At 44.2% G+C, this 18,908-nt stretch overlaps 1 protein-coding gene across 1 annotated transcript in view; it reads right to left on the reverse strand.

Annotated features, from left to right (window-relative positions):
• Nucleotides 1–243: 243 nt before the first annotated feature.
• The window catches only part of LOC118578213 (putative uncharacterized protein C1orf196), a 275,201-nt gene continuing 256,536 nt past the window's right edge, over nucleotides 244–18,908 (reverse strand). The window contains exon 3 of the mRNA XM_036178951.1: nucleotides 244–300. Within this exon, the coding sequence (XP_036034844.1) occupies nucleotides 262–300 (39 nt within the window). The 3' untranslated portion in view covers nucleotides 244–261. The remainder of the gene's footprint in view (nucleotides 301–18,908) is intronic.

An 18,908-nucleotide genomic window follows, 5' to 3' on the forward strand; every position in this document is an offset into this window, starting at 1 on the left:
CAAAATGAATAACATATTGATGGGTCTTGAAAATTAAGACTAACGTAAAATAAGCATACAATATACAAAATATCAAAATTTAAAATAAAGACAAGTAATGGGCATCATGCTTAGGTAAGAGTGGTTTTTACACTAGGTTATTTCAGGTTGTTACAAACACCTGAAGTAACCCGCTTCAGCCGTGGAAAGAGTTGTTTGGGCTCACAGTTTGCAGGACTCCGCCCACAGCCACTAGGATCTCTTGTGAGGCAGACATCCCAGTCAGAGTACATGGTGTAGGAATCCACTCACCCTATACATCTGGGAAGCAGAGAGACAGAGGTTAGCATCCCATGAATCCCTTCAAGGCAGGTGACCACTGAACTACCTTTCTCCCACTAGGCTCCACATGTACAGGTTCCACAACCTGCCAATAACATGACTCTATTTCCAAACTACAGCTGTGAGTGAGGTTGAACTGTTTGAGGGAGGGATGGAGCCTGTCTGTAGATTGGCCATTGTTATTTTTGGTTTCCACGGCAACACTAGAAGGCACACTGTGCTGGGGTTTTATGAAGACAGTTGCTGTCATGACTAGCAACTGTGTTCATGGTATTAGGTTAAGGATTGAAAATAAGCAAACAAAAGATCCTTTAAGGGCACTCATTCCCTTTGACCTTTTAATATTTCCCGGACTGATTTACAGTAAGGAAAGACCTAGAAATACACCCAAAGACATCATCTATCACAGTATTATTTAGGGCAAAGAAAAGTCTGGAAATAATCTAGTATCCCACTATAGGGAGTGGCTTACTAAATGCCAGTACAGCCACGTGGTGGCATGAGGTATGGTCACTGAAATTCAGTTTTAAAAACTGGTCAGTGATACAGAAAAATACTCATGACTATTGTTAGTTTAAAGAATGGTGTAGGTGTCAGGTAGCTTTCCATTGCTACAACAAAAGACCCAAACTAATCAACTTACAAAGAGAAAAGGTAATTATGAGCTTTGGTGACTTCAGCTCATAATCAACTGGCCCCATTACTTGAGGCCTGTCAAGGGATTATATCATATTAGGAAGGCATAGGGGACCTTTGAGTGACATAATTAGATATAGGCATTTGTTAATAGGATTCTATGCACAAGCACTGTTGCCTGTAGAGAAAACCCTGTTTTGGCTACACTGTGTCATATTTCTTACAAATCATTTTAATTAACTAAACTGGAGATTTGAGAAGAAACCAATTACACTGCCATCCAGCCAGCAAAAGAAGAAGAGGAGGGGGCTGTGGTTCCCCAACCCTCTTCGAGGGCCTCAAGGGCTCCCACAGAATGACATAAGAACCTCCTCTCTCTAGTCCCTCTCCCCTTAGATGGCATTTTTCTCCAAATTGAAACATTCCCTCCAGGAGGGAGGGGGAAGCTCATGAGCCTCAGGAAGTTAACAAAAGGTCACACAGAAGCTTGGGCAGTCCTTGGGGACCCCTCCTTAGCAGTATACAAATGAGTAATGGTACCTAGGAGAGGGGACTCTGACTAGTCCAACTGGGATGGGGTGGGATAGACAGAGAGACAGAGAGATTTAGACAGTAGAGGTGTGCAGAGAGTTCCAGGGCTACAAGCTTTCAGGACTTGTCCTCTGTGTCATGGTGGGTGTTTCTGTGACACAGCTGGTATGAGTCCTCCCTGATCCTGTAAGTGACCCCTCACCTACACCCCACCTAGTAACCCCAATAAAAACTCATTGGTCCATCAAATTGGTTCTTGGTGCAATTGTTACTTTGGTCCATAAGGGTTTCCATTTCTGGAGTACATACGTGTGTGTGTGTGTGTGTGTGTGTGTGTGTGTGTGTGTGTGTGTGTAAGCATCTGTCATACTACATCCTCACCTGCTCCACATCCTACCATCTTCTGCAGATAACACCCTGTGAACCGAGTCTTTTACACACAGTCTTGAGGGACTAGGGAATCCAAGATCCAAGCTATAGCAAGAGATACACAAAAGGAATGTCTAAAGGTTATAATACTAAATCATTTTGTGTTTCAGAACAAGCCAAAAATGTCCTTGTTAGTGCAACTTTCTCCTTTGAAGATGAAGGGGCCGGGATCCAATCCCTGCAGACCCAGAGCTATTACCGTTCATTCAGAAAAAGGCGTCAAATCACCAAATAGCCTGGTTGGAAAATAACATCTGTTTTCTGAGTCTTTCATCTGCTGGCATGGTGAGGTTACTGTGGTGAATGCTGAGCAGGCAGAACAAGAACTTTACCTCTTGCTATTGACTGAAACTCAAAACTCAAAACGCAGTGGAAACACACAATAATTGAGCTGTGTTTTCTTTAGAGGTACTTACATTTCTCTTTTAAAAAAATCAGCAATGAAAGTCAGGAAAGAGGTGGGGTGAGAGACTGATCATCTATAGCTTCCAGGTTTTTTTTGTTTTTTGTTGTTTGTGGTCATATTACTGGAGAAGTGACGATAGAGGGGAGTAGAAATCTGATGCTGTAGTCACCCCACTGTTGGTCACTGGGTTTGGGGATGAGGTGATATTGCCATGTGGGGTACTGTCACCTGTCTTAGATGGCAGTTTACTTAGACAGATGCATTCTTCAACAGGACAATATGTCCAAGAAAAGTTGCTATAAAACCCCATTTTCACCACTGGAATGCGTTCTTCTTGTTAAATAAATCACAGGGCTGGGGAGACAGCTTGGTGGGCAAAGGGGCTGGCCAAGCCTGATGACCCAAATTAGATCAGCTGAACCCATGTGGTGGAATGGATTTCCATAGGTTAACCTCTCACCTTCATGTGTGTGCCATGGCACATGTGTGAAGACGCACCATAGATACATGTGCATGGATGTACACAGAGAGAGAGAGAAAGAGAGAGAGAGAGAGAGAGAGAGAGAAAGAGAGAGAGAGAGAGAGAGAGAGAGAGAGAGAGAAGCACACATATACATACACTAAATACAAAATATTAATAACTAAAACTTCATAATTAACTTCAAGTTTATTTAGAAATATAAAGTTGCTGACTAGGGCTGAGAGACAATGACCATTGCGACAATGTGGTGATACTGTGTCCCCCAATATATTGTTTACCCTAATAAACTTATCTGGGGTCAGAGAACAGAACAGCCACTAGACAGACATAGAGGCCAGAAAACGGTGGCACACACACCTTTAATCCTATCACTTGGGATGCAGAGATCTGTCTGGATCTCTGTGAGTTCAAAGCCACACTGGAAACTGCTATGCATGGTGACACTGACATTTAATCTCAGGAAGTGATGACAGGAAGCAGAAAGGTATATAAGGTGTGATGACCAGGAACTAGGCTGGTTAAGCTTTTAGGCTTTTGAGCACCAGTTCAGCTGAGATCCATTTGGATGAGGACTCAGAGGCTTCCAGTTTGAAGAAACAGGATCGGCTGAGAAGTTGGCAAGGTAAGGTTAGCTATGGTCTGTTCTATCTCTCTGATCTTTCAGAACTCACCCCAATACCTGGCCCTGGGTTTGTTTTTATTAATAAGACCTTTTAAGATTTGTGTTACACCACACTTTCATGCTGATGGCGGCCGCAGTTTCCTAGCCACTTCACAAGTTTCTCTGACTCTGGTGCTTGACTTAGCTCAAGCTTCAGTTTCCTAATTAACCCTCAAGGGCTTTGTCCCCACACCAGAGACTAGGCCGGATGACTGGCAAACCTGTGTCCTTCCATTCTTAACAACCCAGTTGATCTGTATCTTCCAGCCACGGTGGCACTTTTCCCATGATGTCAGCCAACTGTGGAAGACATGATGGATGCCCAGGCACAGAATTCACCATTCTCTCAAATGCTGCCTTCACCTTCTGCTCCATCTCCTGGCTGAATGTGGAGCAGTCACCACAAGGCAGAAAGAGTCACCTCTGCATGCTCACCTGAACTTCTATAAAATCAGCATCTGGATACAGTGTCAGCAAGAAGCCGACATGGGTCACAAAGTAGTAATGTTGGGGTTTATCTGTTACAGCAGCTGGCACTCTCCCATACCTCCCTCTTTTCCACCCTTGTCTTCCACAGGCTGATAAAACACTGAGCTACAGTGTGTTTTCCTATGAGACTCATCCACCATAAGAGCTTTAATTGTGGAAAAATCCTCTCCCGGGACTGAGGATCTTCCTGGTAGAGCACCTAACTGATGTGTGAGGCTCTAGGCTCATATCCCCATGTTTGTGGCTGTGCATATATTGCCAGAAATTAGTCCATGCTCATTAACTCTGTAGTGAGGGAATTCTAGGTATAGTAATAAAGCATGCTTTAATTTCAGAAATTAAACCATTATTCACATTTGTTTGTTAATTCTCAATAATTTTTTAACATTTTGTTTTTATTTGTATGTGTGTGTGTGTGTCTGTGTGTGTGTGTGTCTGTGTTTGTGTGTGTCTGTGTGTCTGTGCATGTGTGTAATATGTGTGCAGGTGTCCATGGATGTCAGAGGAGGGCATCAGATCCCCTGCAGTTAGTGGTGATTGTGAACCACCAGATACAGTGCCAGGAACTGATCTAGGGTCCTCTGAAAGAGCAGCAAATACTAAGCCATCTCTCCAATTCAAATTCTTGATAATTCTAAGACTATCTGACCACATACAATACTGGTTCTTTTTGTCATTTACAGGAATAAGATACATCCCAGAAAAGAGAAGCTTGTACAGAATATAGAACAAATCTGTGTCCTTAGGAAAAAATAATCTTACCCAGTTTTTGAATATGAATGACTTCATCTGGGTTTGTATCTGTCACTTTAAAGACATTAGAGCCTCAAGAGTCACATGATCAGACAGCTCTCCTATGAAAGAAAGGTCACCTAGGCTAACCACATCACCATCTCTTGACCTCTGTTTTGGAGGATGGATTTACAAATGAACCCAGGCATGCCTCATCTTCCATGTGTCCATTAGCCGTGTGCTGCTTGTTCATAAGGACAATGGATTTGTGAAGTAGTTTGGGGTGACTGCTTGGGAAATAAAGAGCGAACCAGAGGGACAGACATAAGGACTTTCATTCAGTTTCAGGCAGTGTCTGCCTCTGCTTTGTTACACGCCAGTCACTGGTCCCATCACACCTCTAGCCATCTCCTGGCTTCAAAGCCAGAGGCTGTAAGAACAATGGGCGGGGCTTCTTTCTTTGGGTTTCCATTACAAGCAGCCCCAAAGTGGCTCTGCCCCCTCACTAGAGAAGATGGATTGATCCTTTTCTTGGAGGCAGCTCAGGTTGGTGGGGAAGGAAAGGCTATACATTTCTCCCTGTGACAGGAGGCTGGCCACAACGGCAGCTGTGATCACATTTGCTCCTGCTGCTGTAAACATTTGGGACACTAAAATAAATTGATTGGACCAAAAGATTCTTTGCTGTCTTCACTGTGTCATTGTAATGGGGACTCCATCCCCCTTGAGCTGCACTGCTGCTGAACTGGCATTACGGCTTTTCAAATTACTCTGCCTCACATCGAATCAGAGCTGGGGCTATTGGATTATTGGACAATGTTTGGGTGTTTGGGTTCTGCCGAAAGCCATCTTTCCTAAAGGCTCAGGGATTCTTGGTCTGTTATTCTTTCTTTAAATCTATAGATGTGAATCTGGCCTGAGATCCCTACCTCATTCATCTCTGATACTGTTAACTCCCTCTGAGGAGGCATTTACTGACCACCTACTGTGTGCAAACTCATTCTCCTGCACTGGGTTCACCCAAGAAGACCACTCCTATGTGCAACAGAGGATTCATTTTCACATTTATCCACTTACTTATGTAGTATGTCTGTGGGGTGGGGTTGCATGCCACAGTGTGTGTATGGCGGTCAGGGGACAAATGGTTGGAGTCAGTTGTCTCCTTCCGTCATGTGGGTCCTGAGAAGTGATTCAGGTCACCAGCCTCAGCAGCAGGCACTTTTGCCTACTGAGCCATCTCACAGGCTCTACAACTTTTTTTTTAATTAGCTACTTGGTTGTAGAGAAATAGCCCACCCCTCCTTAAAATGTATTCTTGCAGGCCACTTGCTATTTATCTTAGATTTTAGCTAATGAAACATGCTTTTCTCACTACCAATAAATGCAAAATACCTAATTTAATAAAATAGTTTCCTTTCACAATGCTGATTTTTTATCATTAAGTGATTACGACTAGTTTCAGGTGGGGAACTGTGCAAAGTTCTACAATTATGTTCTATCTTGACCTTCAGATAAACTCTCTCTTTCATGCCACTCTTGGGGCTGCTGGCTAAGAAAATGGCATCTCTATCTACAGACCCAACCAAGTGCTGGCTCATCAGTAAAATGTCACTTCAGAAAGTTACCTGGAGCATAAGTAGCTGTATTGGGCCTGAGATGATTCTTACCCATCCTTCCTTGGCTGGCTTCACTGCCTGGAACTCTGTATCTGGGCTATCTGAGAACTCCTATCCACCAGGGAGAAGCTACCTTCTACAGAAGCCTGCTTACCCTGGACTCCCCACAGCAAAGTCGCTGAGTGTCTTCCTTGGAAACCACAGAGAGAAAGGGCTCATGGGGCAGGGGTTAGTCTGCGGCAGTCTTGGCTGTGGCAGTGGTGTGTTTGTGTTCCCTCTCTGTAGCTCTCGCTCACAGACATGGCAAGCAGGCTAAACAAGGGGTACTCGAGTCCATGATGTAATGCTCATCCTATCCCTGGGACTCACTCTGAATCTTATATTGGGTTTATCATGACCACTTCTCTCCCTATTTCCTGGCCTTAACATAGGAACAATGCTACTATTTACCCTACTTGGCTAAGAGTATTTGGCCAATCAAGGTAGCTAGAACAGAGCTTGGCATAGTAACTCACACCTGCAACCCCATCACCAGTGTAGTGACCCTTTCTACTATATCACGTAGGTCCACAAAAGGATCAGGGAACCAGGTTCCAAAAGGGTAATCCCTTGAGGTGCTGGAATTTGCCACGGTCCCGGTATTCAGATCCATGATGACCCAGCGCTGTGGTGTTGGGGTATGGAGAGAGCAGGAACTGTAACCGGCACCAAACACCATTCCAGCTTTGATCTGGAAGTTCCAACCCCCATTGAGGCTTCGGTAACTGTCGCGCCAATAAGGCAGAGCAGAGAAAGGACCCTGAAGACCTGAGATCTGAATGGGGGAGCTCTCTTGGTTCCTGGATCCTGGACGCTGGAGGTAGACCAAGCAGAGTTCTCCAGAGAACACCGCCGGACTGCATCACACCTTTCCCAGACCCTGTTACTTATCCCTTCACTTCTAAGTTACTCCACAAAATAAACTTCCCTTTTAATTAGGTGGAGTTGCCTTAATAATTTCACCAATATACCAGGAATGTTGAGACAGGGGGATTCCAAGTTCAAGGCAACTTGGGCTATTTAATGAGTTCAAGGTTAGCCTAAGATACATAAGAATATCTTTATCTAAAGAAAATTAAAGCAACCAGCAGAGTCTGGCACTGAAGACTCAATGCACATTTGTGAAAAGCCATTAATTCCAGTAAGAGACCAGGGGACAGAGGCATGGCTGCCCCTTGGCTTCTCAGAGGAAGCCAGCTGATGTCAAAGGGCTTCAGCTTTGAGGGGAATTCATGCTTGGGCTTTGTCTGTGAAGTCCCTAGACAGAGTCTGTTTCCAGAGCAGGTCAGGGTGGCCAGTGGGATGCTCATGGGAGAGGACCTGACCTGTGGAACAGTGGTCGGACTCTGACAGAAGTTCTGAGGCTATAGGCTCAATGCCAACAGGCCATCTTGTCAGAGTTGGAGATTTTCTGTGGTTCCTGCATTAGGAAAGCCATCTATGTGAGCAATTTACTGCAGTATCCAACTGCTTATTTCAACAGATACATACGCCATGTCAGGGTAGGGACAGTGTGGTGGTTTAAATATAATTGCCCCCCATAATCTCATAGGGAGTGGCGTTATTAGGATGTGTGGCCATGTTAAAGGAAGTGTGTCACTGTGGTACAGGCTTTGAGGTCTCTTTTGCTTAAGCTCTGTTCAGTGTCACAGTCCACTTCCTGTTGCCTGCAAGATGCAGGACTCTCAGCTCCTTCTCCAGCACCCTGTCTGCCTGCATGCTGCCATGTCCTACCATGATGATAATGGACTGAACCTCTGAGCTGTAAGACAGCCACCCCAATTAAATGTTTTCTTCTGTAAGAGTTGCTGTAGTCATGGTGTCTCTTCATAGCAATAGAAATCCTAACTAAGACATCCAGGAAGCAAAGAAAAAAGGAAAGAGGGAGGGAGACAAAAGAGAAAAATGGAGAAATGAAGAAGAACAGAAGGAAATGACAAAAGATCCCCTCTCTAGTTCAGTTAATGTGGTAGTTTGAATGAGAATGGCCTTCACGGGCTCATATATTTGAATGCTTGGTCCCCAGTAGATGGAACTGTTTGGGAAGGAGCAGGAGGTGTGGCCTTCTTGGAGGAAGTGTGTCACTGGGGGCAGGCTTTGAGGTTTCAAAAGATCACACCATTCCCAATCTCTGTCTCTCTTTCTCTCTCTCTGCCTTGTGCTTATGGATCAGAATGTGAGCTATCAGTTACTGCTCAGGTACCACGCCTGCTCGACTGCTGCCATGTTCCTTGTCATGACTCTGGAGTCATGCATCACCTACATTAAATGTTTTCTTTTAAAAGTTTCCTTGGTCATGGTGCTTTGTCGCAGCAGTAGAAATAACTAAGACATTAAAAAATAAAGAAAAAAAGTAGCTAAGAAGAAGAGTACATGCCATAGACATTTGGGAACTGAGAACAGATTGTCAGCCAAGATACAAAACCAGCTCCCTGAAGGTCACCTTGACCTGTTACTTATGCTAATCCAACATCCACCCCTTACCAAAGATCAGCTGGTCAGGGAAGGCTGAGCACCAGCCAGACTGGAGCAATGGAAGTATGCAGGGACATGGCACAAACACTGTGCCACACAAGCAAAAACATATGGTGTCACCAGGAGCTCCACCATCCTCTATGAGGCCATCTGGGTTCTTTATCTTCCAAAAATGTTTCACTTTAACAAAGAAAAGAAACCTAGACCATTTATGGACATTGGCTCCAGCACAGGAGGGTTGGGGAAGGTTAGACTTGAGATGGTTAACTAAATAGGATGTATAGTGCTGGAGAGCTCTGAAAAAAAACTATCCAGTAGAACAATATAGTGGGGACTGGAGAGGTGGCTCATCAGTTAAAACCACTGGCTGCTCTTCCAGAAGACCCAGGTTCAATTGTCAGCCCTGATGTGGCCCCTTATAACTGTTTGCAATTCCAGTTCCAGGATATCTGACACCCTCTTCTGGCCTCTGCAGGCACTGGATGCACATGGTGCACAGACAAAACACAAACACACATAAAACAAAGCAAAAATCTCAATATACTGAATAAGGTTAGATGCCATATGTGTGTCCAAAGTACACACATGTGCACACGTATCAGGAAGCCTGTATCACATTACACAAAGTGGATTTTTTTAAATTTGCACACTGTTATAAGACATTGCAGGGAAAATGAAAATGCATACAAACAAGCCAGGTGTTACATATAACATCTTCTGAAACGAGTAACTGTCATCATCATTGGACCATCTGAGCATGCTCGAAAAAGCTCGTGCATGTTAACTGTTGAAATTTCAAGAAGGCGAAGGAAGTCATTGGACTTTCCCCAGAGTACCCACCATCTCCTCCCAGCTGTTTGTATTCAGTTCTGCCTTAATTGCCCAAGACCAGACTTGGGAGAGGAGCAAGATCTTCACGGCCACAGGGAAACCATCATCCCTCTGGGATACAGACTTCCCATATGGCTAATTTAAGGTCACCCATGCTCCTGCCTGTAGCCCTCACCAGTGCTCTGTATGTAAGCTCCCCAAACTCACTGATTTTCAGGATAAACTTCAGTGCTTTGGTGGACTCAGACTTTGAGTCTTCAGAACCTTATGGGGTAGGAGTAGACATTGCTCAGTCGCCCCTGTCCCCTCACTGCAGGGGGGACATTCCCATGACACCAAGCTCATTCTAAACCTTGGACCTCTCAGAAGATCAACAATAGTACTATAGAATAATAAATATTAGTATGCTTTTGCTCTTAAATTTGAATTAATATTTTCCCATTTTTTCCATATTGAGAAGTTTTCCTCTAATTGTTATGAAAAGCTTGCTGTATAAATTCACAAAACCTAAAAACAAGAAAAGGTCTATGATGTAACCATTGAGAGACCATTTCTGTTAGTACTTCTGGATGCTGTCTTCCTGACCCTGTTTTTACTTACCATCTTAACCCAGCCATGTTTCCATGTCAATAAACACAGATCTACATAATTCTGTTCAATGGCTCTAGAGTACTCCACTCTAGGGACAGCTCGTCTTCGTTTATCCAATCACATAGCATTGGGTTTTCACCCAATGCTATTCAGGTTTTCATTATGATTAGCAATAAATGAGTTTTCAAATCATATTTAAAAGCAACTGTAGAGCTAAGAGATAGTGAAGCCCATAAAGTGCTCACTGTGCACTAAAGCTCATCCTTAGGATGGGAGGAACCTGGGCATGGTGGTACACATGCAATCCTGGTGCTGGGCAAAGAGACAAACAGATCTCTGGGACTTGCTGGCCAGGCAGCCTAACATAATTAGTAAGTTCCAGACCAGGAAGATAATTATCTCAAAAAATTAAGAAATAGGAAACACTTGAGAAAACATTTGGGGTTTTCCTATGGCTTACACTCACACTCATGAAGTAAAGCATTTCCTTTCTGTTAACAAGTAAGATAGATTAAAATGAAGGTGACATCCACTGAGGACTACCTTTTAGCTCCCTCAGCTACCCTCTTACAGGGTTCTAAGTTCTCATGCTAACAGGCTTTTGGTCGTGGGGCAGAGGTCCAGTGGCTTTTCTCCACACAAAAAACTGAGTGACATATTACTGTGATACCCTTTCAGTATTGATCAGGTGGCTGCTATTGTGTGAGACCACTTACTAAGTCCTGCAATATGCCAGACAATCCTTCCTCTCCCAAGGGTCCATCTGTACCTCAATAACCATTTCACAGGGAAGAGCTGAATGTTCAGAGATATCAAACCGTCTGGGCATGGTCACATTGCTGGTATTATGGGTCAGGAACTGGACACAAGCTTTTTTGGGACCAAGGGCCAGACTTTCCTACTCATTCATCCCTGCCCTCACTGCTCCACCTCCCCCTCCTTCCAGTGCCTCCTCCTGTGGGTGGGACTGTTACCACAGAGGTCAGGGCATGGGAAGCAGAGTGAAACCAGATGAGTGCTATCGGAAATGTTGGTAGATCTCAGCTCCTGCTCTTACTGATGGTATCTCCAACACCAGCCTCTGAAACTGCACTGGGGACTCACTTTGGGGTGTCTTCTCTCCTCCATGTATAAGCTTCCTAGGAAAACCCACACAGCTGTGCACTGTGGACCAGCTCTTATCCTGAGCTCCAGACTTCCCACTGTCCATGTCTGCTTAAACATCTCCTGCATGCCATCATGAAGATCTCCTGGACCCTGGCTCAGATGGCATCCTCAAAACACTCCCACCCCCTCACCTCGTTCTACACCAGTGCTTGTCAACCTTTCTAATGTTATAGCCCTTTAATAGAGTTCCTCATGTTGTGGTGACCCTCAACAACAAAATTATTTTCATTGCTACTTCATAACTATAATTTTGTTACTGTTATGAATCACAGTGTAAACATCTATGTTTTCTGATGGTCTTAGGCAACCCTGTGAAGAGGGTCATTTGACCCCAAAGGTGTCGTGATCCACAGGTTAAGATCCATGGCTCTACACATTGTTTTCTACCATCCCACCTCCTCAAGGCTGAGCTTTCTGGCTGTCTCTTGACTTTTTTCTCCCATTTGTTATTCAGAATGTTATCACCCTTTGTTGGCAGAAAGATCTCCAGAAGGTGTCTGTTTCCCAGCACCTTCAAGAGTAATGGAGCCTGATTGGTTTTCATGTGGACCACCTCACTCATTTCCTTTCTGTTCTGCACCTTGGACAATTGACTCCATAGCAGTCCAAAATCTTCCTTGTGTAATGTTTAATCATACCTCCACACAAAATCTTTGACAGGCTTCTTCTCCTTTAGCTCTGAGGAGAGTTAGAGTCTTCCTTCAAAGCTTTCAATGGTCTGCCCCATCTTCATTCTTTTTGTGTGGTCTCTAAGACTATTTTCCTTGATGACCTCATCCAGCCTCAATGTCTCTCATTGATAACTTGAAACTTGACATTTCCTCCTGTGAAGGTTAGAATGAGATTGGCTCCCATAGCCTCATATGTTTGAATGCTTGGTCTCTAGTTGGTGGAACTGTTTGGGAAGGATTAGGAGGTGTGGCCTTGTTGGAGGAGGTGTGTAACTGGGGTGGGCTCTGAGGTTTCAAAAGCTTTTAGTAAGCCCAATCTCTCTGTCTCTCTGCCTCTGTCTCTGTCTCTCTCTGTCTCTTTGTCTCTCTCTGTGTCTCTCTGTCTCTGTCTCTCTCTGTCTCTGTCTCTCTCTGTCTCTGTCTCTCTCTGTCTCTCTCTCTCTCTCTCTCTCTCTCTCTCTCTCTCTCTCTCTCTGCCTGCTGCCTATGGATCAGGATGTAAAGTTCTCACCTACTTCTCCAGGACCATGCCTACCTACATTCCACCATGTTTCCCACCATAAAGATAATGGACTAACCCTCTGAAATTGTGAACAACCCAGTTAAATGTTTTCTTCTATAAACTTCCTTGGTCATGGTGTCTCTTTACAGCAGTAGAACACTAAGACACCTTGTAACTCAGAGCCCTGGCACTTCCTGTCCCTCTGACTAGAACATTCTCTTGCTCTCCACTTGACTAATCCACTCCTTTTATTTCCTTGAGGCTCTTTCTGATGCTCTGTGTGTCAGGGCATGCTCACCCCAATTCCTGCACCTCTTAAACCTCTCATTTTGCCTTCTTTCTCCCCACAATACAAAACCCCATGCATTGCATACTTACTGTGTCACTGGTTATTTTTTTTCTTTCCCATCCAGACTTTATTCCTAGCACTCAGTAGAAATTCAGAAAATGATGCTGAAGTTAATGAATAGATAAACCAAGGGCTACTCTCCTGATTTCCTGGGTGTGTTATTTGCCAATCTCTCTGGAGATATTAATTACCCTTATTTAAAATCCTGTTGTACATTTTCTATTAGCTATCTTCTTGGATCTAAGTTTTTTCAGCTCATTGAGCCTGTAATTTTATCATTTCTGTCTCATTTTGTTAGTGGTTCTCAGATGTCTGATGTGAGTCATTTGAGGAATTGAAACTTCTGACTTATAATGCTTTGGTGTTGGTGATGTCGTCCACCTGTCTCTCCACTTTCCTCTCCCTGGAACTCCTTCATCTGAGGAGCTGTTAACCATGTCGGAGGACATCGTGGGGTTGGAGATCCCAAGAAGGCCAGAGAGAAAAATGTGAAGGGGCAGCTTGCAGTGACTAAAACCAATCATTTATCTCAGGAAGAGGAAACCTGCCAATACTGACAAATAAAGAGCAACCTTGTCAATGTGTTAGAAACAATGAATGACCTTCAAAAATCAAGTTAGAATGTACCTACAAAATAAGAACTTTCTAAAAATCCCACAAAATAGGAGTTTTCTTATAGATAAGATTTTTGTTGAAGTTTATTTTTTTTATTTCAGTGAATATGTGTCTCTGTGTGTATATGCATATATGCATGTAGGTATGCAGAGTTTGTCAGAAGAGTTTGTCAGATCCTATGGAGCTGGAGTTACAGGCAGCTGTGAGGTACCAGATGTGAATGTTAGGAACCAAACTCAGGACCTCTCTAAGAGCAGCAAGTGTTCTTAACCACTGAGACATCTCTCCAGATCCCATAACTTTTTCCATAAGAATATACTGAACCTTACCCAGAAGTCTGATTCCACTGGCCAAGTACAGCCAACTGAGCTAAGAACTTGACATGGCCTCCTTGGAAAATGACCCAAATCAAATATTCCAACAAAATCTGGAGAGGAGCTAGGCTGGAATGATCAGGGCTGCCCTCTGGCAGACTAAGCAAGCAGCTACTCAACAACTAACCCCAAGTTTCCATCCTGGGCAGACATCACTATTGCAGTATCCTCTGAGATCCATCCTTCCCATAAACATCAATTGTTCCTCTGAAGCTCTCCCTGGCTGCTCCCATGGAGGCACATGGCTCCCCTCAGTCCTTTGTGTTTCTCTTCCCCTGGCTATTCTTCCCTTTGTTCTGCAGAACTGAGAGACAGCCAGCCCCTCAGCCTGAACAGGCAGAGCCCTCAGGAAAAAGCTACACTCTCCCTTTAAAACTCAAATATGGTAATTTGTGGACAGCCTTCCCAAACACTGAAAGGGGGGCAGCGGGGGACAGACAGGCATGACCTGGGGACACAGAATACTACAAAGACCAAGGATGACAGAACATGTTGTACTGAGGACACTGGGCCAGACTGAAGCTGGCTATATAGAAGTAGATGTCAGTCTGAGGATGTGACACACACTCCATAACTGCTCTGAAGGCAAAAGATGATATTGAGAAAAGATGGCTAGAAGACCTGTCACTCTGAGCCAAAAGCTGGATTCTGAGAGAGACTCCACATGTCCTTCTTGGAGTAGCAGAGTGATTGTCCAAGGCCAACATCTGCCAGTGAACCCCGCTCCGTCTTTGCTTGTTCGCTTGCCCCATGGGCCCACTGGAGTACCAAGTTCAATGGAAACTGATTAAGAAGCGCACATGATAATCTGAAATGTCAAGTGCTTCTCCATTCTGTTGAGATGCATCTGGAATCCTTCCCAGATGAGCAAAGGCTTGCTTCCCTTTGCTTCCGAGCTAGAAGGATGACAGTGGAGGCAGTGATGAATGAAAGAAGAATCAAAAGCTGGGTGATGACTTCCCATCACACAAGGAAAACAACAGATGATGTGTGATGTTGGCATCAGCTTTGTAAGGAACAGTGAAGGGCTGGAGAGAGGGCTTTGTGGTTAAGATGCTTCCAGTTCTTGCATAGGACCTGGGTTTGGTTCCCAGCCACACAGTACCTCACACTACCTGTAAATTCTAGCTCTAGGGAATCTGACACCCTCTCCTGGCCCCCATGGGTACTATACACCAGTGATATACATTCATAAATTCATACAAAATGATTATATCAAATAAATAAATAAATATTAACAAACAGTAATACCAGGACCAGCAAATATAACAGAACCCAAGCACCTGCTCCACCATTCTTGGGTTTTTACAAGAACCTTATCTTACCCTTACAAGACCCTTATCTTACCCTGATGGACTATAGACCTCTAGGCTCAGCATTCAAGGCTGTCAACCCTTTGGAGAACAAGCATATTGCTTTCTATTGCAATCACCTTAAATCCACCAAAGAAAAAAGAACCAAGCTTCTATTGAACCTGTTTGATTTGCAGCCTGCTATGGATATCACTCTGTTTAAATAAAATGCTGATTGGCTAGTAGCCAGGCAGGAAGTATAGGTGGGACAAGCAGAGAGGAGAATTCTTGCAAGTGGAAGGCTGAGTCAGAGAGACGCCGCCAGCCACCACCATGAGAAAATGTTAAGATACCAGTAAGCCACGACCCACCTGTCAACTTTTTGATGAATAAAAATGGGTTAATTTAAGATAGAAGAACTAGATAACAAGAAGCCTGCCACAGCCATACAGTTTGTAAGCAATATAAGTCTCTGTGTGTTTACTTGGTTGGGTTTGGGGGGCTGCGGGACTGGCAGGTGAGAAAGATTTGTCCTGACCTTGGGGCAGGCAGGACTGGAGAAAACTCCAGCTACAGCAGCCTTCTGCAGAGCATATTACTTCCTTGTGGCCACCATGCCAAAGTGTCACAAAATTAGTCATTTAATACAAAGGTAGCAATTTAGAGTCTCTCAGACCTTAAGGCAAGAAATCCTGAATTAAGATGGTGACAGCAATGGAACCGTGTGAAGTCCTCAGTGAGCATGTGTTTCTGGCCCCTCTCTCTGCTGCTGCAGCACCATGCCTTTCTTGGCTTATAGCTGCACCATTTTGATCTCCAATCTTGAGCTGACGGTCTCCCACCTTGTCTTTTCTTCTACATATCCCTAAACCTGTATAATAATGTATATATTTGGGGGATATGCTGTGTGTACATATATGTGTGCAGATGCATGTCCTTTATGCACATACACAGGCCAGAGGAAGTCATGGGTGTCCAGCTCTATCACCATCCACCTTATTCCCTCTAGACAGGCTCTCTCACTAACTTGGAGAAAGGCTAGCAGCTAGCAAACTCCAGCAATCCTCTTGCTCTGCATCTTACAGTGCTGAGGATACCAGGCTTTTTGTATGAACTTTAGGGATTCAAACTCTGGTTCTAAAACTTCATAGCAAGTGCTTCTACCCATCAAGTCATCTCAGCCCCCATATTTCACCTTCTGTGGTCCACCTCCCAGAAGACAAAAAAAAAAAAAAATGGAAAGCTAAAAACTACATTTTCCAAATTCCTTTGCAGCTAAGATCATCAAGGTAGCCTGGGTTCTGTCTGAATGAGGTGTTGTTGCCCAACAGAGCCACCATTGTGAGATATTGGCTCTTTTAGACACCATGGTTCTAGAAAGTAGTTCTGGAGGGAATTCTAGTATCCATCTCAATGGTGCTTCCAGATGTCCTGATTCTTGCCCATGTGACTCATCTAGTTTAAAAGACTTCCTGTGATCTATCAAAACCATAAAAGCTCTTGTTTAGCTGGGTGATGATGGCACACCTTTAATCCCAGTACTCAGGAGGCAGAGGCAGGTGGATCTCTGTGAGTTAGAGGCCAGCCTGGTCTACAGAGCGAGATCCAGGACAACCAGGGTCATTATACAGAGAAACCCTTTCTTGAAAAACCAAAATTTAAAAAAGAAAGAAAGAAAGAAAGAAAGAAAGAAAGAAAGAAAGAAAGAAAATAGTTCTTGTTTAAATTAGAGTGGGAGCTAGAGAGATGGCTCAGCAGTTCAGAGTGCTAGCTGCTCTTGCAGAGGACCCTGGTTCAGATCCCAGCCCCAACTTGGTGGCTCACAACCAACTGTAACTCCAGTTCCAGAGGATCCCACACCCCTTCTGATTTCCGCTGGCAATGCACACAGGTGGTGGACAGACAAAGGAGCAGGAAAAGCAGTCATAGACAAAATAAAATGAAAAGACCTAAAAAAAGATAAATAGAAAAAGAAAGAGAAAAAGGAAGGAAGGAAGGAAGGAAGGAAGGAAGGAAGGAAGGAAGGAAGAAAGGAAGGTGCTTTGGTAACCTGCGACTCTACAGACAACCTAAGTTCTATATGAGTAATGTGTGTGTGTGTGTGTGTGTGTGTGTGTGTGTGTGTGTGTGAGAGAGAGAGAGAGAGAGAGAGAGAGAGAGAGAGAGAGAGAGAGAGAAATGGGGACAGAGACAGAGAGATATATATAGAGAGAGACAGAGTCACTGATTGGCCGGGGCCTTGCCAAGTAGTCTAGGCTGACTGGCCAGTGAGCCTGAGGGACCCTCCTGTCTCTTCTTCCCCAGCATCAGAATCAGGAGCATTCACTACCATGTCCAGCTTTTTATGTGGATTCTGCTATGGAACACAGATCTTCATGCTTATACAGAAAGTACCTTACTGACTGAGCCATTTCTCCAGTCTCTCTATGGGTCTTACTGCGCAATAAAAGGTTGTGAGACAGTTATGTAAAACAACTACCTCTTGGCATTTCCCTTAAGTCTACAGTGATTGGCTGACTGGCGGTGCTGCTAGCCCAGGCTAGGCTGAGCTCAGCTGATTGGCTGTGCTTCCTTGGGCATTGTCACCTCAGCAAATCCAGGAGAGACTCAGTGGGGATGACTCCTTTTCTGTCCCAAGTGTGGTCTCCCATGAGATCACACTTGCTGTCACAGTATCATCGGCCTTCAAGAAGGCAGAAGCACACAAGGCATTTGGATGTCTACTCTGAATCTAACATGACTTTACCCAACTTAAGATTCCAGAGGTGGGGAAACACATTGTACCTAATGCAAGGAGCTTTGGAGTCACCTCCCATGGAAATTCTTTGAAAAAAAAATGACTACTTTTACAACTGAACTGGCATAGCCAATGGCCAGATTTGTGATCACGGGTGTTTCCTCTGGGCCTCAGTTTCCTCATCCATAAAATAGGGAGGCTATCACGTGTTTCCTCCATGTGTTAAATGAGATGAAGAAGGTGGAAAACTCGGCAGCACTCAATGACCCTCTGCTACATTAATTTTTTTTTTTTTTTTTTTTTTTTTGCATCTCTCTGAAATGTTTACCACCGTGGCTTTCAGTAATTGATAGACTCTCAGGAAGTATTCGTCAAACAAATTAGCCATGCACCTGGCTCTACCTACCGGTGGGATTAACAGTCTTTTAATGACTCCTCAGACTTCCAGATTTATCATGAGCCCATGCTTCTCACACTTGGACATCAACCTGTCCAAGCTTAACATAGAGTCCTCTTGAAATATATCCTCCAGCTGCTCAAACACATTCTGTCCTCTGGGCATTTTTATGGGACAAAAGAACACACCCCACCACCTCTAAATAAGCCAACTTGAACAGACTTTCCTGAAGGATATGTGATGTGTGTGAAACTTGTTGATTACTGTTTCAAATTCCCATTTCCAACAGATCAAAAGTAGCCAAGGATGTCTGTCATATGCTACTGTTTTCTGTGGCTGTAACAAAATATTTGGAGCTGGATGGCATGTAAAGAGCTTGGAATTTTGTAGGGTGAAAGGGACACAGGGTGAGGCTGTAAGCCAGAGGGACTGCTGAGGGCTGCTCCTTCATAACACCTTCCTCTAGGAAGGACAAACAATCCCATCCACAGGCAGAAGCTTCAATGATTTTCCCACCTGACCCTAGCTCTAAAGGTTCCACCTCAACATTACACACTGCACCCCAA

Source organism: Onychomys torridus, chromosome 2, assembly GCF_903995425.1.
Source record: "Onychomys torridus chromosome 2, mOncTor1.1, whole genome shotgun sequence".
Classification (NCBI taxonomy): Eukaryota; Metazoa; Chordata; class Mammalia; order Rodentia; family Cricetidae; genus Onychomys; species Onychomys torridus.